Raw genomic sequence first — 19,063 nt, forward strand, 5'->3', positions numbered from 1 at the left:
AACCCCTTGGTGCACATCTGACAGCCGTGGGCCATCCCGTTGCATTTTAGCGCTCCGGGCTGGAGCTGAGCTCGCCCCAGTGTGCCCACGAGCACACTCCCCGGCCCCTCCAAGGTCTGAAGAGCCGGACACACAGTGCCGCTCTGCTGTTTGCCTTCTGGACTGTTTAACTGCTGCCCCGCATTTGAATGCGTTTCCCCGAAGTCTGCCTATTTCCGAGGAGGAGTGGTACGAGCGGGTGTTCGCTCTCCGACTGTGCCTGCGGGTGAGGCTGTGGCTCAGGGTGCCCTCTTCCTTGGCCTTGCAGGTCAGCCTCAATGATTCCCACAATCAGATGGTCGTTCACTGGGCGGGAGAGAAGAGCAACGTGATCGTGGCCTTGGCCAGAGACAGCCTGTCTTTGCTGGGTCCCAAAAACAGCGACGTAAGTACTGCAACCTGGCACTGTCCTGGGGTGCCTTCGCGGCTTCTGTGCTGGTGGCTGCTGAGCTGCAGCCTGCCTTTCTCTCGTGTGCTGGGAAGGTGAAAGAAAGGCCCGTGAATTCGAGTTTAGAGGTACAACAAAAAAATTTACTGTCCTCTGCGTTGCCCCACGGGTTCGAGCTCTGAAAGGCTGGCTCGGGCAATCTCTAAGGCTTTCCTCCCTGTAGTTTTCTGACTTGTTACCAAATCTGTCAGAAGGGAAACCAGAGCTTTGCGCTTCTCACGCTGGGGCTTATCCTTTGCAGGTTTACGTGTCACACGACTATGGGAAGAGTTTTAAGAAGATTTCAGAGAGGTTCAGCTTCGGCGGGGGGAACAGCAGTGAGGTGGCCATCGCCCAGTTCTACCACAGCCCGGCCGACAACAAGAGGGTGAGGATGCGGCAGCTGGCCCCAGCGGGGCTCGTACTCGGGGCAGCGCCGCGTTATTGACCCTGATAGCGTGAATGCGGCATGGCTCTCGGGCCGGGGGAACTGGGTCTGCAGCCGCCCTGACCCACATCCATGGGTCACACTGAAAACCTGCCTTTGCACAGGGCAAGTGCTCACATGGGCCTTCTGCTGCGGCAGTGGGGAGGGACAGGCCCCTCCTGCAGATGGGGACTGAAAGCCATTTTTGCTGGAAGAGCCCCTCAGGCCATCCTGGGGGTCCCTGGGGCAGAGGTGGGATGTGCCAGGCACACTGCCGTACCTCCTGTATGGCTCTGCAATGCTCGGGAGCATCGGAGCGTGGCGGGAGAGGGGGTGGCTGGGGCAGGCAAATTCCGTTCCTCCAGAGTTTGCCCTCCCAAAGGCTCGCCTGGGACGTGTGCATTGCTTACTGCTTCCTGAGCTCTGGGCTGACCTCCTGGAGGCTGACCGCCTGCTTTCCTTCTTCCTTGTTGGTCCCCCTCTTCCCAGTATATCTTCGTGGATGCCTTCGTCCCATACCTCTGGATCACCACCGACTTCTGCAACAATATCCAGGGCTTCTCGATTCCCTTCAGAGCAGCAGACCTCCTCCTGCACAGCAGGAACCCCAACCTCCTCTTGGGCTTCGACAGGTCTCATCCTAAAAAACAGGTGAGCGCTTTTGCTTAGACGGGAGGGCCAGCGTCCTGCCTCTACCCTGCCGTGGCATTCCCCTGGCCTGTTACATGCCCCACAGCCCTGTTACAGCGTGCCGAGAGCCACCCTGCCTCGTGACAGCGTGGGTTCATGCTTTGACCATCCAGGGTGTCCGATCTCAGATTGCTGCATGCAGAGCTGTCTCAAATTGGTCAGGACACCCCCTTCCTTACAGGTCAGTCTGGTTCCTGACCTCTGGAACAGTGAGGATATAGTACCTGCAGGATGGCCACCTTAAACGCTTCCTTTCTCTTTTCCTTAATTTACGCTGGCCCTTCACCCATGCCGCTCCTGACCGTATTGATCTCCCCAGCTATTGCGGTCGTAACTTGCTGTGGATAGCTGGCAGCTGAGGCAGGACTGAACTCTGCAGTATTTCATGTGGGCATGTGGTTTGGCTTTGGGTCTTGCATAACAAATTGCTTCTTGAAAACAAACACTTTTTTTTTTCCCCGGGAGCTATTGGGTAAAGATTGTAAATAATTACAGCACCTTCAGATAGACACAGGCAGCGTTAAGCAAAACCTGGCGATGAAAGAGCCATCCCCCAGCATGTGGATGGGCACGGTCGAGCAGGGTACACGCACAGTCGTGCTGTTTTGAGTCCAGTGGTAGCAGGGCATGTGCTGGGCACTGCTGATGCCTTCCCAGGGGGACGGAGCTGGCTGGGAGCCTGGGCGGGCTGCTGGACTGACTGTCGAGGCTGGAGCCTGGCTGGCCGTACCCGCGTACCTGCAAGAAAGAGGGAAAAATTGCAGCTCAGGTGCTACCATAGCACTTGGAAAAAAGCAGACAGGTTTCAGGGACACAGGCCCTTCGAGGGACAGAATCTGCAGAGGGGCTGATGTGCCTGCGGGCTGGTGTGTTTATTCCTGTTGCTTTTGTTGGTGCAGCGAAAGATACTATCTCTCGCCTTGACCTTCCCCTTACTGATGCCTGCAGATCTGCAACAACAGCGTGTTGCTGTGCTTGGGGTTGTAACAGCCTCTGAGGGGGAGACGGCTCTGCCCAGATATTTACCCTTGCTATCACTCTCCACGAGTACATTATAACAAGTTATTTTGATTTCTGAGTTAGTGTAAAACCAGGGGGATCAACAGACAGTGGGAAATCCTTCTGGTAGGAGACTAAAGGACAGTTTTTTCCTGCTTGGGTTATTCTCCTGCAGCTGGGAAGATTGCTGTTGCTCCAGGCAGCTGCCATGTAAAGAGAGGTCATCAAAATAGTTCACAGTTTTGCGATGGACACGTCTGTCCTGCCTTTGCTGCCTGAGGTTGGGTCTCCTAAAGGATTGGGTCTCTTTGGTTGCCCAGTCCCACTGGCATCTCTCATCTTTGTCGTTGCAGCTCTGGAAATCGGATGATTTTGGCCAGACCTGGATAATGATTCAGGAACACGTGAAGTCTTTTTCTTGGTGCGTATCGCCCCTGTGTGTTACACCCAGCTCCTGTCTTCTCTCACGCCTCACCTCTTGCCTCATTTGCTGCCCTGCACAAACCAAGGACCCGGGTACCAAAGCATGCTCTGGCCCCGACCCCCTGCTCCCCTCGCCCAGCAGAAACCCTGCGCCGTGGGGATGTGGCATGACGGGATGACAAGAGACAGCCACCAACATATGCACCCGCTGGTGCTCCTCATTAGCCCCGGTTCTTGCCTGCCCACCCCATCTCTTGAAAGGGCTCCTGCTCCTTGGTACCCGCTGCCTTCTGCATTGCTCTGTGAGTGCAGAGATAACACCACCACCTTTTTTGTTCTTTCCAGGGGAGTTGAGCCCTATGATAAGCCAAATACAGTGTACATCGAGCGGCATGAGCCTTCTGGGGCTTCAACTGTCATTCGCAGCACTGATTTCTTTCAAAGCCGAGAAAATAAAGAAATAATCCTGGAAGATGTTGAAGACTTCCAGCTCAGGGACAAATATATGTTTGCAACAAAATCCACGGTACGTATCATGCAAGCAAATCACTGCTGCAGGTGACGGTTGACGCTTCGGTACAGTACCACCACGGCCACAGCGGGCAAATAGCTCCGCTTTCAGCTGGGACCTGTGTCTGAAGCGCGCTTGCTAGGGATGGTGCTACTCGTTGCTGTACCTCGCAGCCTTCGGACCTCGCGTTTACCTTGTTGCGGAGGTGTTGCTCGGGCTGCCTGCAGCTGCCTTCCCTGCTTGACTTCGCACTGCTGTGGACAAAGCAACACCTATTGATGCCGCTCTCCCAGTGGGGCTCAGAGCGGCGGCGTTTCCGTACGCCTGCCTTCAGCAGGCTGGGCAGAAGTAGGTCAGACTGCGAAGTGCTGGAACCCGGGAAAAATCCTGGGAAGGCAGGCGAGGCGGGGAACGGTGGCAGGGGAAGGGGGGATGTGGCTCAGCAGCTTGGTGGTTAGGAGGCCGCTTGTCAGAGAGGATTACCATCAAACGTGGACTAGGTCCAAGTAGCCTAACGTGCTCCAGCCTGGTAAGACAGCTGGATTTTTAGTTTGCTTTCCTAAGAAAAGAGGATGTGGGTGAGCAAAAGTGGTCTTTTGGTCCCTTTGCAGCCAGGGCCCCCCTATAATTTTTGAAGCTGTTGGCTGGTTTCAGACAAACCTGAAAGAAAGCTAGAAAGCATCTGTGCTTTCTCTGAGGGCAAGTCCTTTACAGATGATCAGAGACATGACAGCAGAGAGGTAGAGTCCTGTTCCTTCTAGAAGTTAAGGAACAATTTTCATTTTTAGAAGATGCGAGCATTGCTTTCCTCCCCCACTGCTGCCATCGAGTCTGTTTTAAGGAGCAACCTTTGCCATTTAGGGTGACTCCTTATAAAATTATTTAGGGGTTCCTAGGCAGTAAGCGGCGAGCGTGGCACCTCCGGCCGCCCGAGCGGCTGCAGTGTTGTCTGACGCTGGCAGGGGACATGTTTGCAGAGCACTTTCAGTTTCTCAGAAGTCTCTCTCGCAGGTAGTACAGCTTGCAACTCTTGGGGCCCGTCCCCTTGGCGCAACGCCTGCTCTGAAGCCTGCTGTGGTTTGCAGAAGATTTTATCTAGGCTTGCTGGTGGTGTTGAGTGAAACGTGGGGGATGGTCTGTGTCTCTGCCAAGAAGCCACCAGGCTCGTGGGGCAGCACCCTAAAAGCATGGGGCTGGTTTGAGTTGGGACCTTTCAAAGCATGAACTCAATTTGGGGGTTCTTTGGAGTTGTTTCTGCTTCTGGAGGGCTCAGGGGTCACAGGGGCCACTTCTTTCTTCTGCAGCTCTAATGACTGGTGTTACACTAAATAACATTAAAATCACCTGCATTCCATGCTGAGGCAAAGACTGGTGGGAAACACAGAGGCTGGGGGGGAGGCCAGCCTGGCTGCAGACCCCTGGTTTGGAAATGATATCCCCAGGTCTGGGATCTGGCACTGCATCAAACCCCGGCTGCAGCAGGAGTGGCGCTGGGGAGTGGACAGGCTGGGTGGCAGAGGCTCCGAGGACTCTGACTTCTGCTCCTCTCCGTGGGAGGCATGGTTGCTTAGCGATATGGAACCTGGGAAAATGAGGCCACTTATTTTTGGAGCCTAAATCTGGGTTTAGGTTCTTACCGTTGGCATCCTGTATGAAATAGGTTGCCCCCAGCCTTTTACTTTTTTGGCTTCGCACTGGTGCCTTTCATTTAGCACAAATCATTAAAAATAGGAAGGAAAGGACAGACTGCTCTGCAGAAAGAGGAGGAATTAAAACCAGCCTCCTTACCTCCATCCGACCGGCCAGAAAGGGCAGTTTATTTCCTCGCTGAGCACTGCCTGTGGCAATGTAAACCAGGAGTGGGGAGCGCTGCTCCCCATGGCCAGTCCCAGGCAGCTGCCACGCTTTGCCCACACACAGGGAGGGTGAAGTCCCAGCCAGGCAGTTTGTGGGTTTGCCCCAGTCTGCCTTTCAGCCGCCACTGGGGACGAGGGTGATTTCAGGGGCGAGAGCCACTCCTAACGTGTCCCTCTGCTCTGCTGCAGCGTTTGCTAGGCAGCTCGCAGCCGCCTTCGGTCCAGCTCTGGGTTTCCTTCAACCGCAAGCCGATGCGCGTGGCACAGTTCATAACCAAGCATCCAATTAAGGTAAGTGGTGCTTTCCGAGAAGATGTCCTCTCTCCCTCCTTTGCCAAGGACGCCCTCAGATGTCAACAGCAGTTTTCTGCGTTTCACCAGGCACTGCAGGAGTTGGAGCTGGGAAGGGACCTCATATGACCCTGCTCAGGGGGGTTTGGCTGAGCAAAAGCTCACGTTAGGATGATCTTGTGGATTACACGATGGTACTTTATTCTAGTGATTCATGCCACTGGAGAAATACTGGAGTACCCAGAGCACTGTGCAGGGCCACTACTGTCCTGGGTGTGAGGCTCTCTGGAAAGAGACAGCCACCAATTTCCTCTGGCACTGGTGATAGTGGCTGGTAGCAAAGCCCAGATACCCAGAGAGGGGCTGATCTCAGTGCTCCATGCGTTGGCTCTGCCTTTGGGGACCTTACCTCTTCCCATGGCGTGGGGCATTAGGTTGCCAAACATGTGCTGGCTCCACCAGCATGGCCCAGAGCATCCGTCTTCTTTGCAGGCAGAGGAAGCCCAAGGGGACAGCCAGGATTTGCAGAGTCTGTGATCCGTGAACCAGACGTGCTGTGGTGTCCCCAGGCTGGCAGGGCCGAAGGAGAGCGCGAGAAGTACACTGGGTGTTTGGCAGAGCAGCGGGGTGTGCTCCCAGCTGCAAGACACCCCCGCCTCTGTGGGGTCCAGGCGGAGAGAGATCCGGCACCGGTGGGGCTTGGCACCCAGCGCTGCTCCTGGGGGACTTTGCCAGTGGGTTGTGTGGGGCGGAGGGTAGAGATCGCTGGAGGAGAAACACAAAAGAAAAAGCAGAGGGAAGATACCTGTTTGCCAAGTGGAAAAAAAATACAAATGGGTGGAGGGAAAAATAACTTTCAGCTAGCTAAGAGGAAATGCTAAACTGGCCTGTATGTAAACCCTGCTTGTATGCCCATACATATGAAGCCTGCTCGCCTGTCATTTACATCCCAAAGGAGTATTACGTTGCCGATGCCTCGGAGGACCAGGTGTTTGTGTGCGTCAGCCACGATAACAACCGTACCAACCTCTACATCTCGGAGGCGGAAGGCCTGAAGTTCTCCCTGTCTTTAGAAAATGTGCTCTACTACAGCCCGGGAGGAGCTGGAAGTGACACCTTGGTCAGGTAACGTGGGATGTGCCTGCTTGGCTGCGGTAAATGAGAACATCGGCCAAAGTCTTTGTTGTTTTTGGCTGTGTTTGATCAAAGCATTGCCCTGATCCCTGTGCTTGACAGTCCCCCACCAGACCCAGGGAGCCTGCGATTCACTGATCCCACCTTTGCGTTTCCTCGCAGGTATTTTGCCAACGAGCCCTTTGCGGACTTCCATCGCGTCGAAGGCGTGCGGGGCGTCTACATCGCCACCCTGATCAATGGCTCCTTCAGCGAGGAGAACATGCGCTCCGTCATCACCTTTGACAAGGGGGGCACCTGGGAGCTGCTGCAGCCCCCGGCGCAGACGCGCTATGGGGAGCAGATAGACTGCGAGGTAGCGCGGGGCGGGAAGGGGTGGGGGGGGACCGTGGGAGAAGCCCCCCACAGAAGAGGCTGACAGGGCAATCCCGCCCCGAGGGAGTCATTCCTCGCCTTTCCAAATGGAGAGGGCCGGACTAGGTGGGACGAGGGTATGGGCGAGCACGGGATGGAGGGTTAATGCCGCTGTGTTTTACTTTTCCAGTTTTCTCAGGGCTGCTCTCTCCACCTGGCCCAGCGTCTGAGCCAGCTGCTTAATTTCCAGCTGCGTAGGATGCCCATTCTCTCCAAGGAGTCGGCGCCGGGACTGATCATCGCCACCGGTACCTGCTTTCCTTCCCAGAGATGCGCAGGGGCTTGGGGCGCGTTGTTGTCAGGACATGAAGAACCTGGCTGCATCTAGTTTGTATATGCAGGTTACAAAAATGCGATTAAATTGTATGTTTTGCTGTCCCTTCTCTGCTGCAGTCCCCATACAGTAATTACAGTATGTACATTTTACTGCAGCACGGTGACCTGAGAAACCTTGCCTGCTTTATTCTGGTTCACTTTCCTGCTGCTCTCCATGTGAAGGGTTTCTTGAACATGCAGAAATTCCTGTTTGTCTCGCTCTTTTACTGAAGAGAACAATTACACATTTTGTTTGATCATGTTTATAGCCATAGTTTTTTCCTCAGCTGCTTTTAAAACTTGTAACTGTCTTTAAAATATTTGCTTTTGAAGGGATTAGTTTATAGTGTGAAAAATCAGCTCCTCAATCGTTGTCATTTTGCTCACAGATAAAAATAGTTTAGAGGTGTCTGGCTTCATTTTAAGCTATCACTTTGCCTTTCTCGAGAAGAATGATTTCTCTCATTCTCCTAGGCTCCGTTGGCAAGAACATGGCAAGGAAAACCAATGTCTATGTCTCGAGCAGTGCCGGAGCAAGGTGGAGAGAGGTAAGGCTGCTCCTTTGCTTGCCAGCTCAGCCAAGGTAGCGGTGCAGCAGGTAGGACGTTGGTAGCAATATAGATAAGGGACGTGCAGCTCTTGGGTATTAAAGGTGACCTCTACATACGCATCCAAGAGCTGTAGCTGGAAGGTGCTGAATGTCCTTTGAGACCGAGGCAAAAAGGTCTTCAGATGAAAGCCCAGGCGTGGGCTGGCAGGGAGGTGAACCTCTTAGTCCTCTTAGTGAAGGTGGTGGCTTCAAACGCAGGAGAGCTCCCTCCTCTACTTGTTTTTTTCAACTGGCAGGACTTGCCTCTGGCACAGGTCATCTGTCCCCTTTTAGATGGGACTGACAGCCGGGACTTTGCATGTGAGACTGTCTGGAGAGGCTCCGGCATCTTCCAGAAAAATGGGATGTCTCCCTCGGTTTATGGGGAGTTTGACGCTGTTTCCTAAGTGGGTGTTCTGGTCTGCGGCAGTATTTGTGGTCCGCCTGTGCATTCTGCTGCGAGTGTAATATGGTATTTCAACATCTGCAAGCTATTTAATCTTGTGAATTAAACGGCCTCCTTTTCCTCCCGTAAGTGCTGCGCGGTCTGGGTTAATGTCTGGGCAGCTGCAGCGGTGGTGGGGACACGCCACAGGTCTGGCTGCTGCCAAAGCTGACCGTGGTTCAGGGGCTGGCCCCGGCTGAGAGCGGGCACCTCCAAAATTCAGCTGGGGAGCAGCCATGGGGACCCCCTGTTTCTCGCTGCAGGAGCCTTGCAGCAAGGCAGGAGCGCTCAGAGCCGGGAAGGGTGTCCGAAAGCTGAGGCTTTCAGGTGCCAACCTCACCTGGCTCGCAGGCAGGTTTCTGTTGAAGTGCAATTAAAACATGCTGAGGAGCGTTGACCCATGGTTAACAACGCCGAGCTCCTGACTTACTCAGGCCCTTTGTATTGCGAGCGGAGGTGCGGAATGACCCAGCACTGCAGTTCCTCAGCTGAGAAGCAGTAACACAACTCCTTCCTCTTGGCTTTGGCAAGCAGCAGGCTGGAAGGCTCATTGCTCTCCAGATCACTGGTATGGTCTCACAGAGCGGAAAAGAAAGAAACAATGCATTCAGTGCCCTACACAGCAACGTCCCTGAGCGCGTTAGCGCGTACTGCGAGCGGAGTCAGGCACGTACATGCTCTCTATTCTCATCCTGAGCTGTGCTGGGCTCCCCAGATAGGAAAGCAAAGGTGGTTTTATGTTGGTGGTCACGAGAGCTGGAGGTGAGCGTGAAATACATGTTTCTTTCTATGGGGTGGATTTTTCCACGCCATGGCCCCGTTTCTCTTTAAGCATTCAAAAAACCGTACAGCCTGAAAACCGACACTTACCTGCAGTCCTAGGAAAGCCTCGCAGACGTGACAAAGAGTTGCAGACTAAGAGGGGGAGCGATTGACTCTGGCTTCATGTAATGGCGCTTTGTCCATTAATTCCTTCCCTGCGCAGAGTGCGGAAGGAGGAGAGTCCGGGGAGCAGTGCTGCTCTGAAACACAGCTATACATTTAGGGAAATTGGGCTGGCTGCTCTTGACAGCAGATGTTGGCCCATAAACACTTGAATCTCTGGTGCCTCCAGACGCTTGCCTCGGCCCAGGCGACCCAAAACGTTAGCTCGGGTCAGGCAGCATTTCTGACAAAGCATGCTTTCCCACCAAGCTTTTCCCTTAATTCAGCGCAGCTCTGATCCACCCCTCGGCTCCGTTTCTCTTCCAGGCGCTGTCCGGACCCCACTATTACACCTGGGGCGACCACGGTGGCATTCTTGTGGCCATCGCACAAGGCACTGAGACCGACCAGCTCAAGTAAGTGGCAGGGCAGGAGGAGTGTCTCTGGGGCTCGGGCCGGGGCCGGGAGAGAGTGTCTGCGGCAGGCAGGATCTGCCCCTGGCAGCCTTCCCAATCCTCTTTCTCCAGATACAGCACAAACGAAGGGGAAACCTGGAAAACGTTCACTTTCTCAGAGAAGCCGGTGTTTGTGTACGGCCTGCTTACTGAGCCCGGGGAGAAAAGCACCATATTCACCATCTTCGGCTCGTACAAAGAGAACGGCCACAGCTGGCTGATACTGCAGATCAACACCACTGACGTGCTGGGTAAGGGGACAGGTGACAGAGCCATCGCTGATGCTGGTTGTGCAGGTGGGAGAGCCATCCTGTCTCCAGCCTTCGGCTTTGCAGGTTACGCCCGCTAATAAACCCTTGCCTGAAACCAGCCGGTCCCCACACCGCACAGCCCGCCCCGAGCACCCCCGTGGGTGCAAGTCAGATCTTGCCATACCATCTCTGGGGGTTTGAGAGCAAGGAGGGGGCACGGGAGGGGTTTTTGGAAGCCCAAATCAACCTAGAGACCTCAGGCTATGAACCAAACTATTCAGTCATCTAAGGCACTTAGAATCCCACTGACAAGCACGGGCAGTTGGGTGCCTAAATACAAATTGGGTGCGGAGAAAACCTTTGTTGCTCTTGTCCTCTGTCCTGTTTTCCAAAAGAGACCTGGAGAGATGCCCTCAAGTCCCATTAGCAGCAGACCGACCCCACTGCCCCATCCGTTCCGCGGGAGCCGGGGGAGAGGGCTGCGCTCGGCCGCGGTACCGCCATCCGCATTCAGGTGCTCTGTACCTCACGTCTCATGTCCACATGGACACGGCTGCTGAAGGCACTCGCATCCCCTGCATTGTCATCATACCTCCTCCTTCCTCACTGAGGAATTTGTTGAAAAGAAAAGGGGGAAAAAAAATCCTTCTGAAGGCTTGTGCCTATGAATGTTTTATAACCCATTTCAGCTTTGATTGTAAGGCAGCATTTTAATCAAAGAGCAGTTAAACCCAGCAGAGGAATTTGCTTGACTAAAATTTATAACCGATTCCCTTGACGTTTTGTTAGAAACAGATCTGTTTGGTAACCAGAACGACTTCATGTAAATGAGGCATTGCAAATTCACTGTCATCGCGATGGAGCTGCTTGTTGCCTCCTGTCACAGAGTGCCGCTGCATGCTCTGAGCTGAAATGCTTTCTGCTTTGCCTTTTCTTTCGGGCCAGGCCTCGAGCCTTGCAGCCAGGGGAAACCACTTGTTTTGTGCCAGAGGAGGACGGCGAGAGGGAAAGGGGCAACAGGCCTTATCGTGGTTCACGGGTGGGTCCCAGTGCGCCTGCACGCACTGCGAGCGTCCTGGGTCTCGATGCTACGATGCCACTAGCCGCAGCGAGAAGCCGAGGTTAACGCAGCCTCCTCGGAGTCTGGGCTGGCTGCTTGGAGCCTGCGGCTCCCCCCGGGAGGCCTTTCGCACCTCCTCGGAGAGCGAGGCTCTCTGCGGGTCCCCAGTCCCTGGAGCACAGCGCGGCGCTGGTGCAGGACACAGCACCGTGCTTTGCACATCCTTGCCAGGCACGCATCGGCAGAAGTGACCAAGGGACATCTGCGTCTCTCTTGCTTCTAAACCCTTGGTCTGGGTTGCAGCAAGGACTGTGCCTTTCTTTACCCCAACCGTGTTGCTTCTCTTAGGGGTCCCTTGCACAGAGAACGACTACAAACTGTGGTCACCCTCAGACGAGCGAGGCAATGAATGCTTACTGGGGCATAAAACTGTTTTCAAAAGGAGGACTCCGCATGCGACCTGTTTCAATGGGGAAGATTTTGACAGGCCTGTCATGGTCTCCAACTGCTCTTGTACAAGGGAAGACTTTGAATGGTAAATACCAATTAATTTCTTTTAGTCTGGATTGTAAGTCTGAGATAAATATCTGTGACCAATCGCTCAAAGTGAACAAACATCCAATTTACTTAGCTCTTTGTATCGCTGCTTGATTTTATAGCAAAGAGGAAACTAAATAGACTGAAAACATCCTTTCATTAATAATGGGGCATGAGACTTAATTAATGTCTTTAGAGCCTTTCGGGAGCCTCTGAAAGGTTCTATAGAAGAGGAAAGTATTGTTAATCCATCACCTTCTTTCAAATGATGGCAGACAATTTCCCATCACATATAGAGATCCTCTGCTAAAAAGCTTAGTGACCCTTTAGCTGCAGGAATGCAACTGGCCCTGCTATATCACTTTATCTGAAATTTGCACGTTACTGATGCTGCACCGCTGTCAGGATTAGGAAACACTCTGGCAATCAGATGCAAAGGTTTAGGGTTAGAAAGTGAACTGCTTTTCAGGGACTGGACTTTCAGCGGAGTTCATGGCCAGACCGCTCAAGTGCCCAGTGCACGCAGTTAAGGACCGGGGTCCAGACCTGCCCGTCTGATGCTGAGACAGAGACTGGAAAGGGGTTTGGCTCATCATGAGGAGACGGAATAGGGCTGGTGGGATGTGATTCCTGCCTCAGAATCACAGCCCTGGACTCCTTGCAAAATCAGATTGTCGTAACCTCTTCCACAGCGTTCTCCAAAGAACAGACACACTGTAACTCCCATTTTACAAACAGGAAAAGCCAAGAGACAGACCAGTGTCCTTAGACAGCTAGCAGGAGAACCGGGGCTTGCAGCCAGATTTTCAGGGTACACTGGCTCAGCTATGCCTTGCTGCCTCACCTACCCTGGTCTGCTTGGCCACTGGCAAGCTTATTTGCAAAATGTTCTTGAAACGTCCTGGAGACAGAAGCTGTCTGGCTGTAAGATATTATTAGGCAGCTAAATACTGATAATAAATGAATAGACTTCTGAGATACTTTAGGTTCTTAAAACTTATATGCAAAAATAGAGCAGAGTAATAGTATAGCATGGCAGCATTTTTTCTTTCTCCCCTGTCCTTCCTTACATCCTTCTTCTCCTTGCAGTGATTTTGGCTTTAAATTGAGCGACGACTTATCATTAGAAGTTTGTGTCCCTGACCCTGAATTTGCCGGGAAACCGTACGACCCGCCAGTCCCTTGCCCTGTTGGCTCAACTTACAAGAAGACTCGAGGGTATGTGTTGTGCTTGGGAGGGGGACTTGATCCTCCAAATGCTGAGATTTATCCTCTTGGGGATTAAAAAAACCCAAACCACCATAAAACCCACACTCAAATGCCCCATGAGTGGCAGTAAACAAATTGTATGTTTGGACATACATTGCAACTAAGCACTGCTGCTTATTCTAGCTGTACGCGATGGCATGTTAACAGTTTCCATGAAATAAATTCCCTGGCTGTATATGTTGCAGCTACCGAAAGATCTCTGGGGACACTTGTACAGGTGGAGACATTGAGTCGCGGCTCGAAGGGGAGCTGGTACCGTGCCCACTAGCTGGTGAGTACATACGGGATTACTGCGGGCACAAGGGCTTCATTCATAAAACCTTTGGCTGGTGCCTGAGGGACCATGCACAAATTCCCAGAGGGCTCTCAGACAAAACCTATGACATAGGAGCTGAAATGCCTCGGTGGGTTACAAATCCATCATCTCCTGTCCTGTCCAGGGCGCAGAGAGCTTCTGAGGGACCTGCTCGGGCACAGCTTCAGCCTGTGGAGCAGAGCCCTCTCTGCTCCTGAAGTCACAGAGGCTGAAGCCCTCAGAGCAGGCTGCGGGCAGGAACCCTCTTATCTCAGTCGCATCCTCCCGGTAGCAGGCTTGGACCCAAACAGAAAGACAGGCGTTAGACCAACTATACCCCCATCCTGGGGAAACCCTTGGGAAGGTACCACCCTGAGATAGGCCACCGTACACAGTTGGTGTGTTCACAGTTGGTGTTAAATGCCCCATGGCTATTTGGGGCCAGACTGGGACAGATGTTGCCCTTTAGTCCTCATGCCTGTGCCCACCAGACTTTGCCTCCGTCCTTATTTTCTCCTCTCAAACGTACAAGGCGCTGAAACAGTCTCGTGCCCCTGTGCTGCCAAAGCTATTTGCATTCTGCTCATTACAGCTTTAATTTAATCTGCCGTCATGAGCTGCGTGATTAGCATGCTGCTGTGCAGCAGCTCGAGAGCCAGCCTGAGACAGGGAAGAGGCTCATGTAAGGGATGGCTGAGCCGGCACTGCGGGCAAGGCGAGCCAGGGCCGTGGCTGAGCGGAGTCACAGGGCTGCAGAGCAGCCAGCCCTGTCAGCGTGAGGTTTCCCTGCACCGGCCTAAGATTTTTCAGGGTGCAAAAGATATTCTAGGTGCAAAACAGCTCAGTGGGTGCATGGGGAAGTGTTCCCTCTGCTGGGATTCATGCCAATGCCGTGCTTAGTTTTCCTCCTCGTTCAGAGCCCGACACGTTATTCACCCCTCTGAGCCCTCTTGAGCTATTTGGAGAGCTGTGTTAGTCACGCTGAGAAGGGCCCTGCTGATTGAAAAATAAACCTGCAGTCCCCACCGGGCTGGGCTTTGAAGTGCCGTGTTCCCAGAGTATTTGCTGATCGTCTTCAGATACGTGTTGGCTCGCACCATGGTAACACTTTCATGTACAGTATCTGTTTCGTATCTCCGTATAATCTCATTAGGGATGCACAGCCAGAGTTACTTACTGACATTAGCTTTACTCATTAATAGCATTATTGGACTTTACTGGTAGTGTGCTAATGCCCAGGAGACTTTGTCCCGGACCAGGATCCCATTACACTACATTCGGTGCAAATTAGAAACAAAACTCACTGTGGGATATTTACTGCGGTGCCGGTGTCCCCTAGGACTCACAGATTTGCTTCACTCCCACCTTTTTTATGAGATTTTTGAGGAACAGGAGATCAGTATTTTGTTTCTAATTGGCAGCACGCTAACGTGGGAAGGAAGGTGTCAGGACGGTTTTTGCCGTCCTTACCTCCTCCTTCAGCCCCTGGAACAAACAACGGCCGCAGTGTGTTCCCAGGCACGAGTGCGCACGGGACCCGCGTATGGCTATTAGCGCGTTCTCGTTACCCTAATCCCACTGAGACAAAGGGCCTTTGCCTCCATTACGCTGAGGTGCTAGAACGTTCAGTCAGGGGTAGGAAAAAAATGCCTGGTATTTTCTTTTTGCCCCTTGAGTAGCCCAAAACAGCCAGAGGCATCTAAGTAAGGCACTCCCTGTTCTTGCAGAGGAGAACGAGTTCATTCTCTACGCCACCCGCTACTCCATCCACCGCTACGACCTCGCCTCCGGCGTCAGCGAGGAGCTGCCCCTGGCCGGGCTGCGAGGGGCCGTCGCCCTGGACTTCGACTACGACCACAACTGCTTGTACTGGGCCGACGTCACTCTTGACATCATACAGGTGAGCCGGGGAGCAGAGGGGCCGCTGCGGTGCCGGCCACCCGTGTCATCGCCGCCTTGCACCGGGGGCAGGTGTTGCATACTTCTCTGAAATACAGATGTTTATCCTGGGTACTCCTCCCCTCCAAGCTGTCTGTTACCGCTCGCCTCACTCGCCTGACCGCGCTCACCTTGAGGCTGCGGAAGTTCCTCATCTTTTATTCTGATCTTTTTTTTTTCAGCGTCTTTGTCTCAACGGCAGCTCTGGGCAAGAAATAATCATAAGCACCGGCCTGGAAACAGTGGAAGCTTTGGCCTTTGAACCTCTCAGTCAGTTGCTGTACTGGGTCAACGCTGGGATTCCCAAAATTGAGGTACGGCTATGCCCACCCACGCTACAAAGAGGTGATTGTGTCAGTGCATCTCTGAGGCGACCGGGCCCTAAGTTGGCTGCTGCCCTGAGGTCTCATTGCTGGTCGGGCATTACTGAACGCTGACCCTCGTCCCACATGCCACTTTATTGGATCTAAATGCAAACAGGGTATAATAACATTCAGCCCTGTGTACTTAAACCGAGGTCAGTTTGTGAGGCCAAATCCCACAGCAGAAATGGGGGGGAAGAAGCAACATCCTTGAACAGTGCACACAGCCAGCACGGGGTACAGACAGAGCGCCGCAGCAGCCGGCCGCTCGCTCAGCAACACAGAAATGTCAATAAATATACCGATCTATCCTCTTTTATCACCTGCCTCAAGGTAACTGCTCCCTGTGTCCACGGCAGCTATTTTATTAGGGAGCAGTAATTACCTGCTACAGATTTCACCTAACTTTAACCAGTGCAATTGCCCTCCGTACTGCCCGCAGTAAACACACCCCTCCTGTTTTTGGTTACGACTCTAGGTTGCCAATCCAGATGGAGACCTGCGACTCACTGTCCTCAATTCCTCGATACTTGAACGACCCAGAGCCCTCACTCTAGTTCCCCGAGACGGGTAAGAAAGAAAGCATCGCAAGTAGTCAGGTGCCTTGGTATTCCCTGGGGGAACCGTGCTGGTACAGCCCCTCCTTCACCGCTACACCTGTAAGAGGCGAACACGAGGGAGAGTGCTGCACGGAAAGCTTTGCGAGGCTTGGCCCCGAAGGGTGCGATGGGGGGACGGGAGCGGCGGCGGGCAGCGCAGCGCGGTACAGCTCACAGTCCTGCCCCGTGGAGCCCACTCTTGCCATTGCATGCCCAACCAAGGCACCAGCTGCCTCGGAGCAGAGGTCACAAACTGGTTTTTTTGTTCGATTGAACTGCTGTTTTCCTACCCATACATATCCACTAGTAAATAACTTTTCCTGGCAGTAAAACTGGTCTGGTCAGTGGGGAAAGCTGCAGTGATGCATGAGAAACTGAGCTGTGCTCAAATTCAAGAGCTAAATGCAAGTTACATCTTTCTGAGTAGGGTTTTGCCATGGCTGCTGTGCTGCAAATGTAGCGCTGACAAACCTGAGCTGTCTTTAGCCCTGTGCGCTAAAAGAAAGCAGTTCAATGCAAGGTAACCTACAGCTGCACTCACACCACAGAACCTGCAGCTAAATAAGCCTCTCTGCTGCTTGTAGATCTGCCGGTGGTGTTCATTAGAATTACAAGAGCTCCCTTTCCAAAGGCATGTCTTGCAAGAGACATGGAATGTAAAGTATTCAAACCTCTGCTTCATAACCCGTTGCCTTTTGATGAGCTGTTTTGTTATTATTTCGAGTAACCTCTCTGCCCGTTGTCAGGTTGATGTTCTGGACAGACTGGGGAGACTCCAGAGCTGGCATTTACAGAAGCGACATGGACGGGTCATCGGCCGGGTGCATTGTTTCGGAGGGCGTGCGATGGCCAAACGGCATTTCTGTGGATGACCGCTGGATCTACTGGACCGAAGCCTATATGGACAGGATCGAGAGGGTCGATTTCAACGGGCTGCAGAGATCTGTGATCCTGGACAGCCTCCCTCACCCCTACGCTATTGCTGTATTTAAGGTATGTATGCAGCAGCTCGTTTCCCGTCGGTATGCATTTCCATAGCATACGTGCTCGGAGGTTGTTGTGCGTGTGGGATGGGTGGTGGAAGAGCATTGAGCACGCTGGATTCGGAGGGTAGGAGCTGGTGTGATGCTTGCTCTATTTCTGCTCCTGGCACGTTCCCACGCGCCCCTGAAATGAGCAGGCAGGTGCAGTTGAAACCAGGACCAACGTCCAAGAGACGTGCAGCTTTCTCAAGCAGCTGCACTGCACTATCTTCCCCAGACTGTGTGCCACTCAGCAGCTGTGACTGCCACTTCTCTTCCTGCTCAAATCCCAGCTCAGGTCTTCCTCATCTGCCTCCCCCTGGGTTGGGCAGACTTTACACTCTGGATTGCCCCGCGCAGCCAGGCGGTTAGGGTGGCCTATGGCAGGTAACAGCTGACGAGCACGGCCCCGGCAGCACTGCTCCTCGCGCTAAGAGTAAAGCCTGTGTTTCAGAATGAAATCTACTGGAACGACTGGTCACAGCTGAGTATTTTCAGAGCATCCAAAACCAGCGGCTCAAGAATGGAGATCTTAGTCAGCCGATTAAATGGGATCATGGATATGAAAATCTTTTACAGAGGAAAGACAACAGGTAATCACGTGAGTGTGCAGATGATCTTCCCTGCGATTAGGAGTGCGTTTGTTGCCCGTTTCCACAGGTTCTCCAGCCACCAGCCCGTGCTGGCTCACATTTCATGAGCCTGACTATATCCTCGTTCCCGCAGGGTTTGAAGCACTCAGGCACCTGTCGTAAGGAATGTGTTTCATGAGCGGTGTGCCCAGCTTCTTGGCTGGCTCAAGAGATACTCCCTGTCAGGGACGGAGCCCATAGGGCGCTCGGCTGTGGTGGCACCTCGTAGTTTAGGGCACAGACCACGGCCTTTCCGTGCAAAGTGCTGTACGGGGCGGGAAAAGGTCTCAGAGCTGCATCAGCTTTGTCCTCCACATAGTTGTCCGTCTGGGCTGCAAAAAGGTAGTGGCGGCCCCTGCATGATGAATGCGCTGAAGGAAGTGGCTTCATTTGCAGCTGGGTGTAACACCATCAAAGGGCTTTGCTAGTCAGCAGCCTGCAAGACCTTTTTAAGGCTCTTGATCTCCCTGGAGCAGATGGCCCTGTGCATTTCTAAGGCCAGCCTCAGCACTGGGTGCTGCAGAGCTGGCTCCTAATGGGGGTCTGAACCCAAAGCCTGGGATGGCAGGTGAAATTGGGCTTCCTGTGGCATCTCCAGCCCTCTGTCCTGACGATGTCCCCTTCCTCCCTGCCCTCACGCCAGGCGAGAACGCCTGCATTGCCAAGCCCTGCAGCCTGCTCTGCCTGCCCAAGTCGAACAACGGCAGGAGCTGCAAGTGCCCCGAGGGGGTGTCCAGCACCGTGCTGCCCACAGGGGAGGTGAAGTGCGACTGTCCTCATGGCTACGTCATGAAGAACAACACTTGCATAAAGGAAGGTAAAACCATGCTTGGTTCTTGCTGCTGCTTTATGTCGAGAGGCAGCTTCTGCCGTTGCGAGAGGTCGGCATGACCTTTCCATTCCCCTTTGGCCGAGGAGGAGTACAGCCTGTCTTCTGAAAGGGCAGTGTCACGCCTGATGCCAGCTTGTTTTTGTTTTCCCTTTTGCACCAGAAAACACGTGTTTGCCGAACCAGTACAGATGCTTCAATGGGAACTGCATAAACAGCATTTGGCAGTGTGACAATGATAATGACTGTGGGGACATGAGCGATGAGAAGAACTGCCGTAAGTGTCCTGCGGTGGCATTTGCCTTTCCAAATTTAGATGTCTGCTGTGTC

At 53.3% G+C, this 19,063-nt stretch overlaps 1 protein-coding gene across 1 annotated transcript in view; it reads left to right on the top strand.

The window, feature by feature from the left end:
• The first annotated feature begins 310 nt into the window (after positions 1-310).
• SORL1 (sortilin related receptor 1) overlaps positions 311-19,063 on the top strand; it is a 36,963-nt gene continuing 18,210 nt past the window's right edge. Inside the window, exons 1-22 of the mRNA XM_059829658.1 lie at positions 311-424; positions 729-854; positions 1,383-1,544; positions 2,936-3,003; positions 3,351-3,531; positions 5,562-5,663; positions 6,619-6,788; positions 6,960-7,152; positions 7,342-7,459; positions 8,001-8,074; positions 9,812-9,900; positions 10,012-10,190; positions 11,599-11,785; positions 12,877-13,005; positions 13,242-13,327; positions 15,079-15,251; positions 15,472-15,603; positions 16,130-16,221; positions 16,997-17,243; positions 17,727-17,865; positions 18,548-18,721; positions 18,897-19,010. Coding sequence (XP_059685641.1) covers positions 335-424; positions 729-854; positions 1,383-1,544; positions 2,936-3,003; positions 3,351-3,531; positions 5,562-5,663; positions 6,619-6,788; positions 6,960-7,152; positions 7,342-7,459; positions 8,001-8,074; positions 9,812-9,900; positions 10,012-10,190; positions 11,599-11,785; positions 12,877-13,005; positions 13,242-13,327; positions 15,079-15,251; positions 15,472-15,603; positions 16,130-16,221; positions 16,997-17,243; positions 17,727-17,865; positions 18,548-18,721; positions 18,897-19,010 — 3,025 coding nt within the window. The 5' untranslated portion in view covers positions 311-334. The remainder of the gene's footprint in view (positions 425-728; positions 855-1,382; positions 1,545-2,935; positions 3,004-3,350; positions 3,532-5,561; positions 5,664-6,618; positions 6,789-6,959; positions 7,153-7,341; positions 7,460-8,000; positions 8,075-9,811; positions 9,901-10,011; positions 10,191-11,598; positions 11,786-12,876; positions 13,006-13,241; positions 13,328-15,078; positions 15,252-15,471; positions 15,604-16,129; positions 16,222-16,996; positions 17,244-17,726; positions 17,866-18,547; positions 18,722-18,896; positions 19,011-19,063) is intronic.

Source organism: Gavia stellata, chromosome 26 (assembly GCF_030936135.1).
Source record: "Gavia stellata isolate bGavSte3 chromosome 26, bGavSte3.hap2, whole genome shotgun sequence".
Lineage (NCBI taxonomy): Eukaryota > Metazoa > Chordata > Aves > Gaviiformes > Gaviidae > Gavia > Gavia stellata.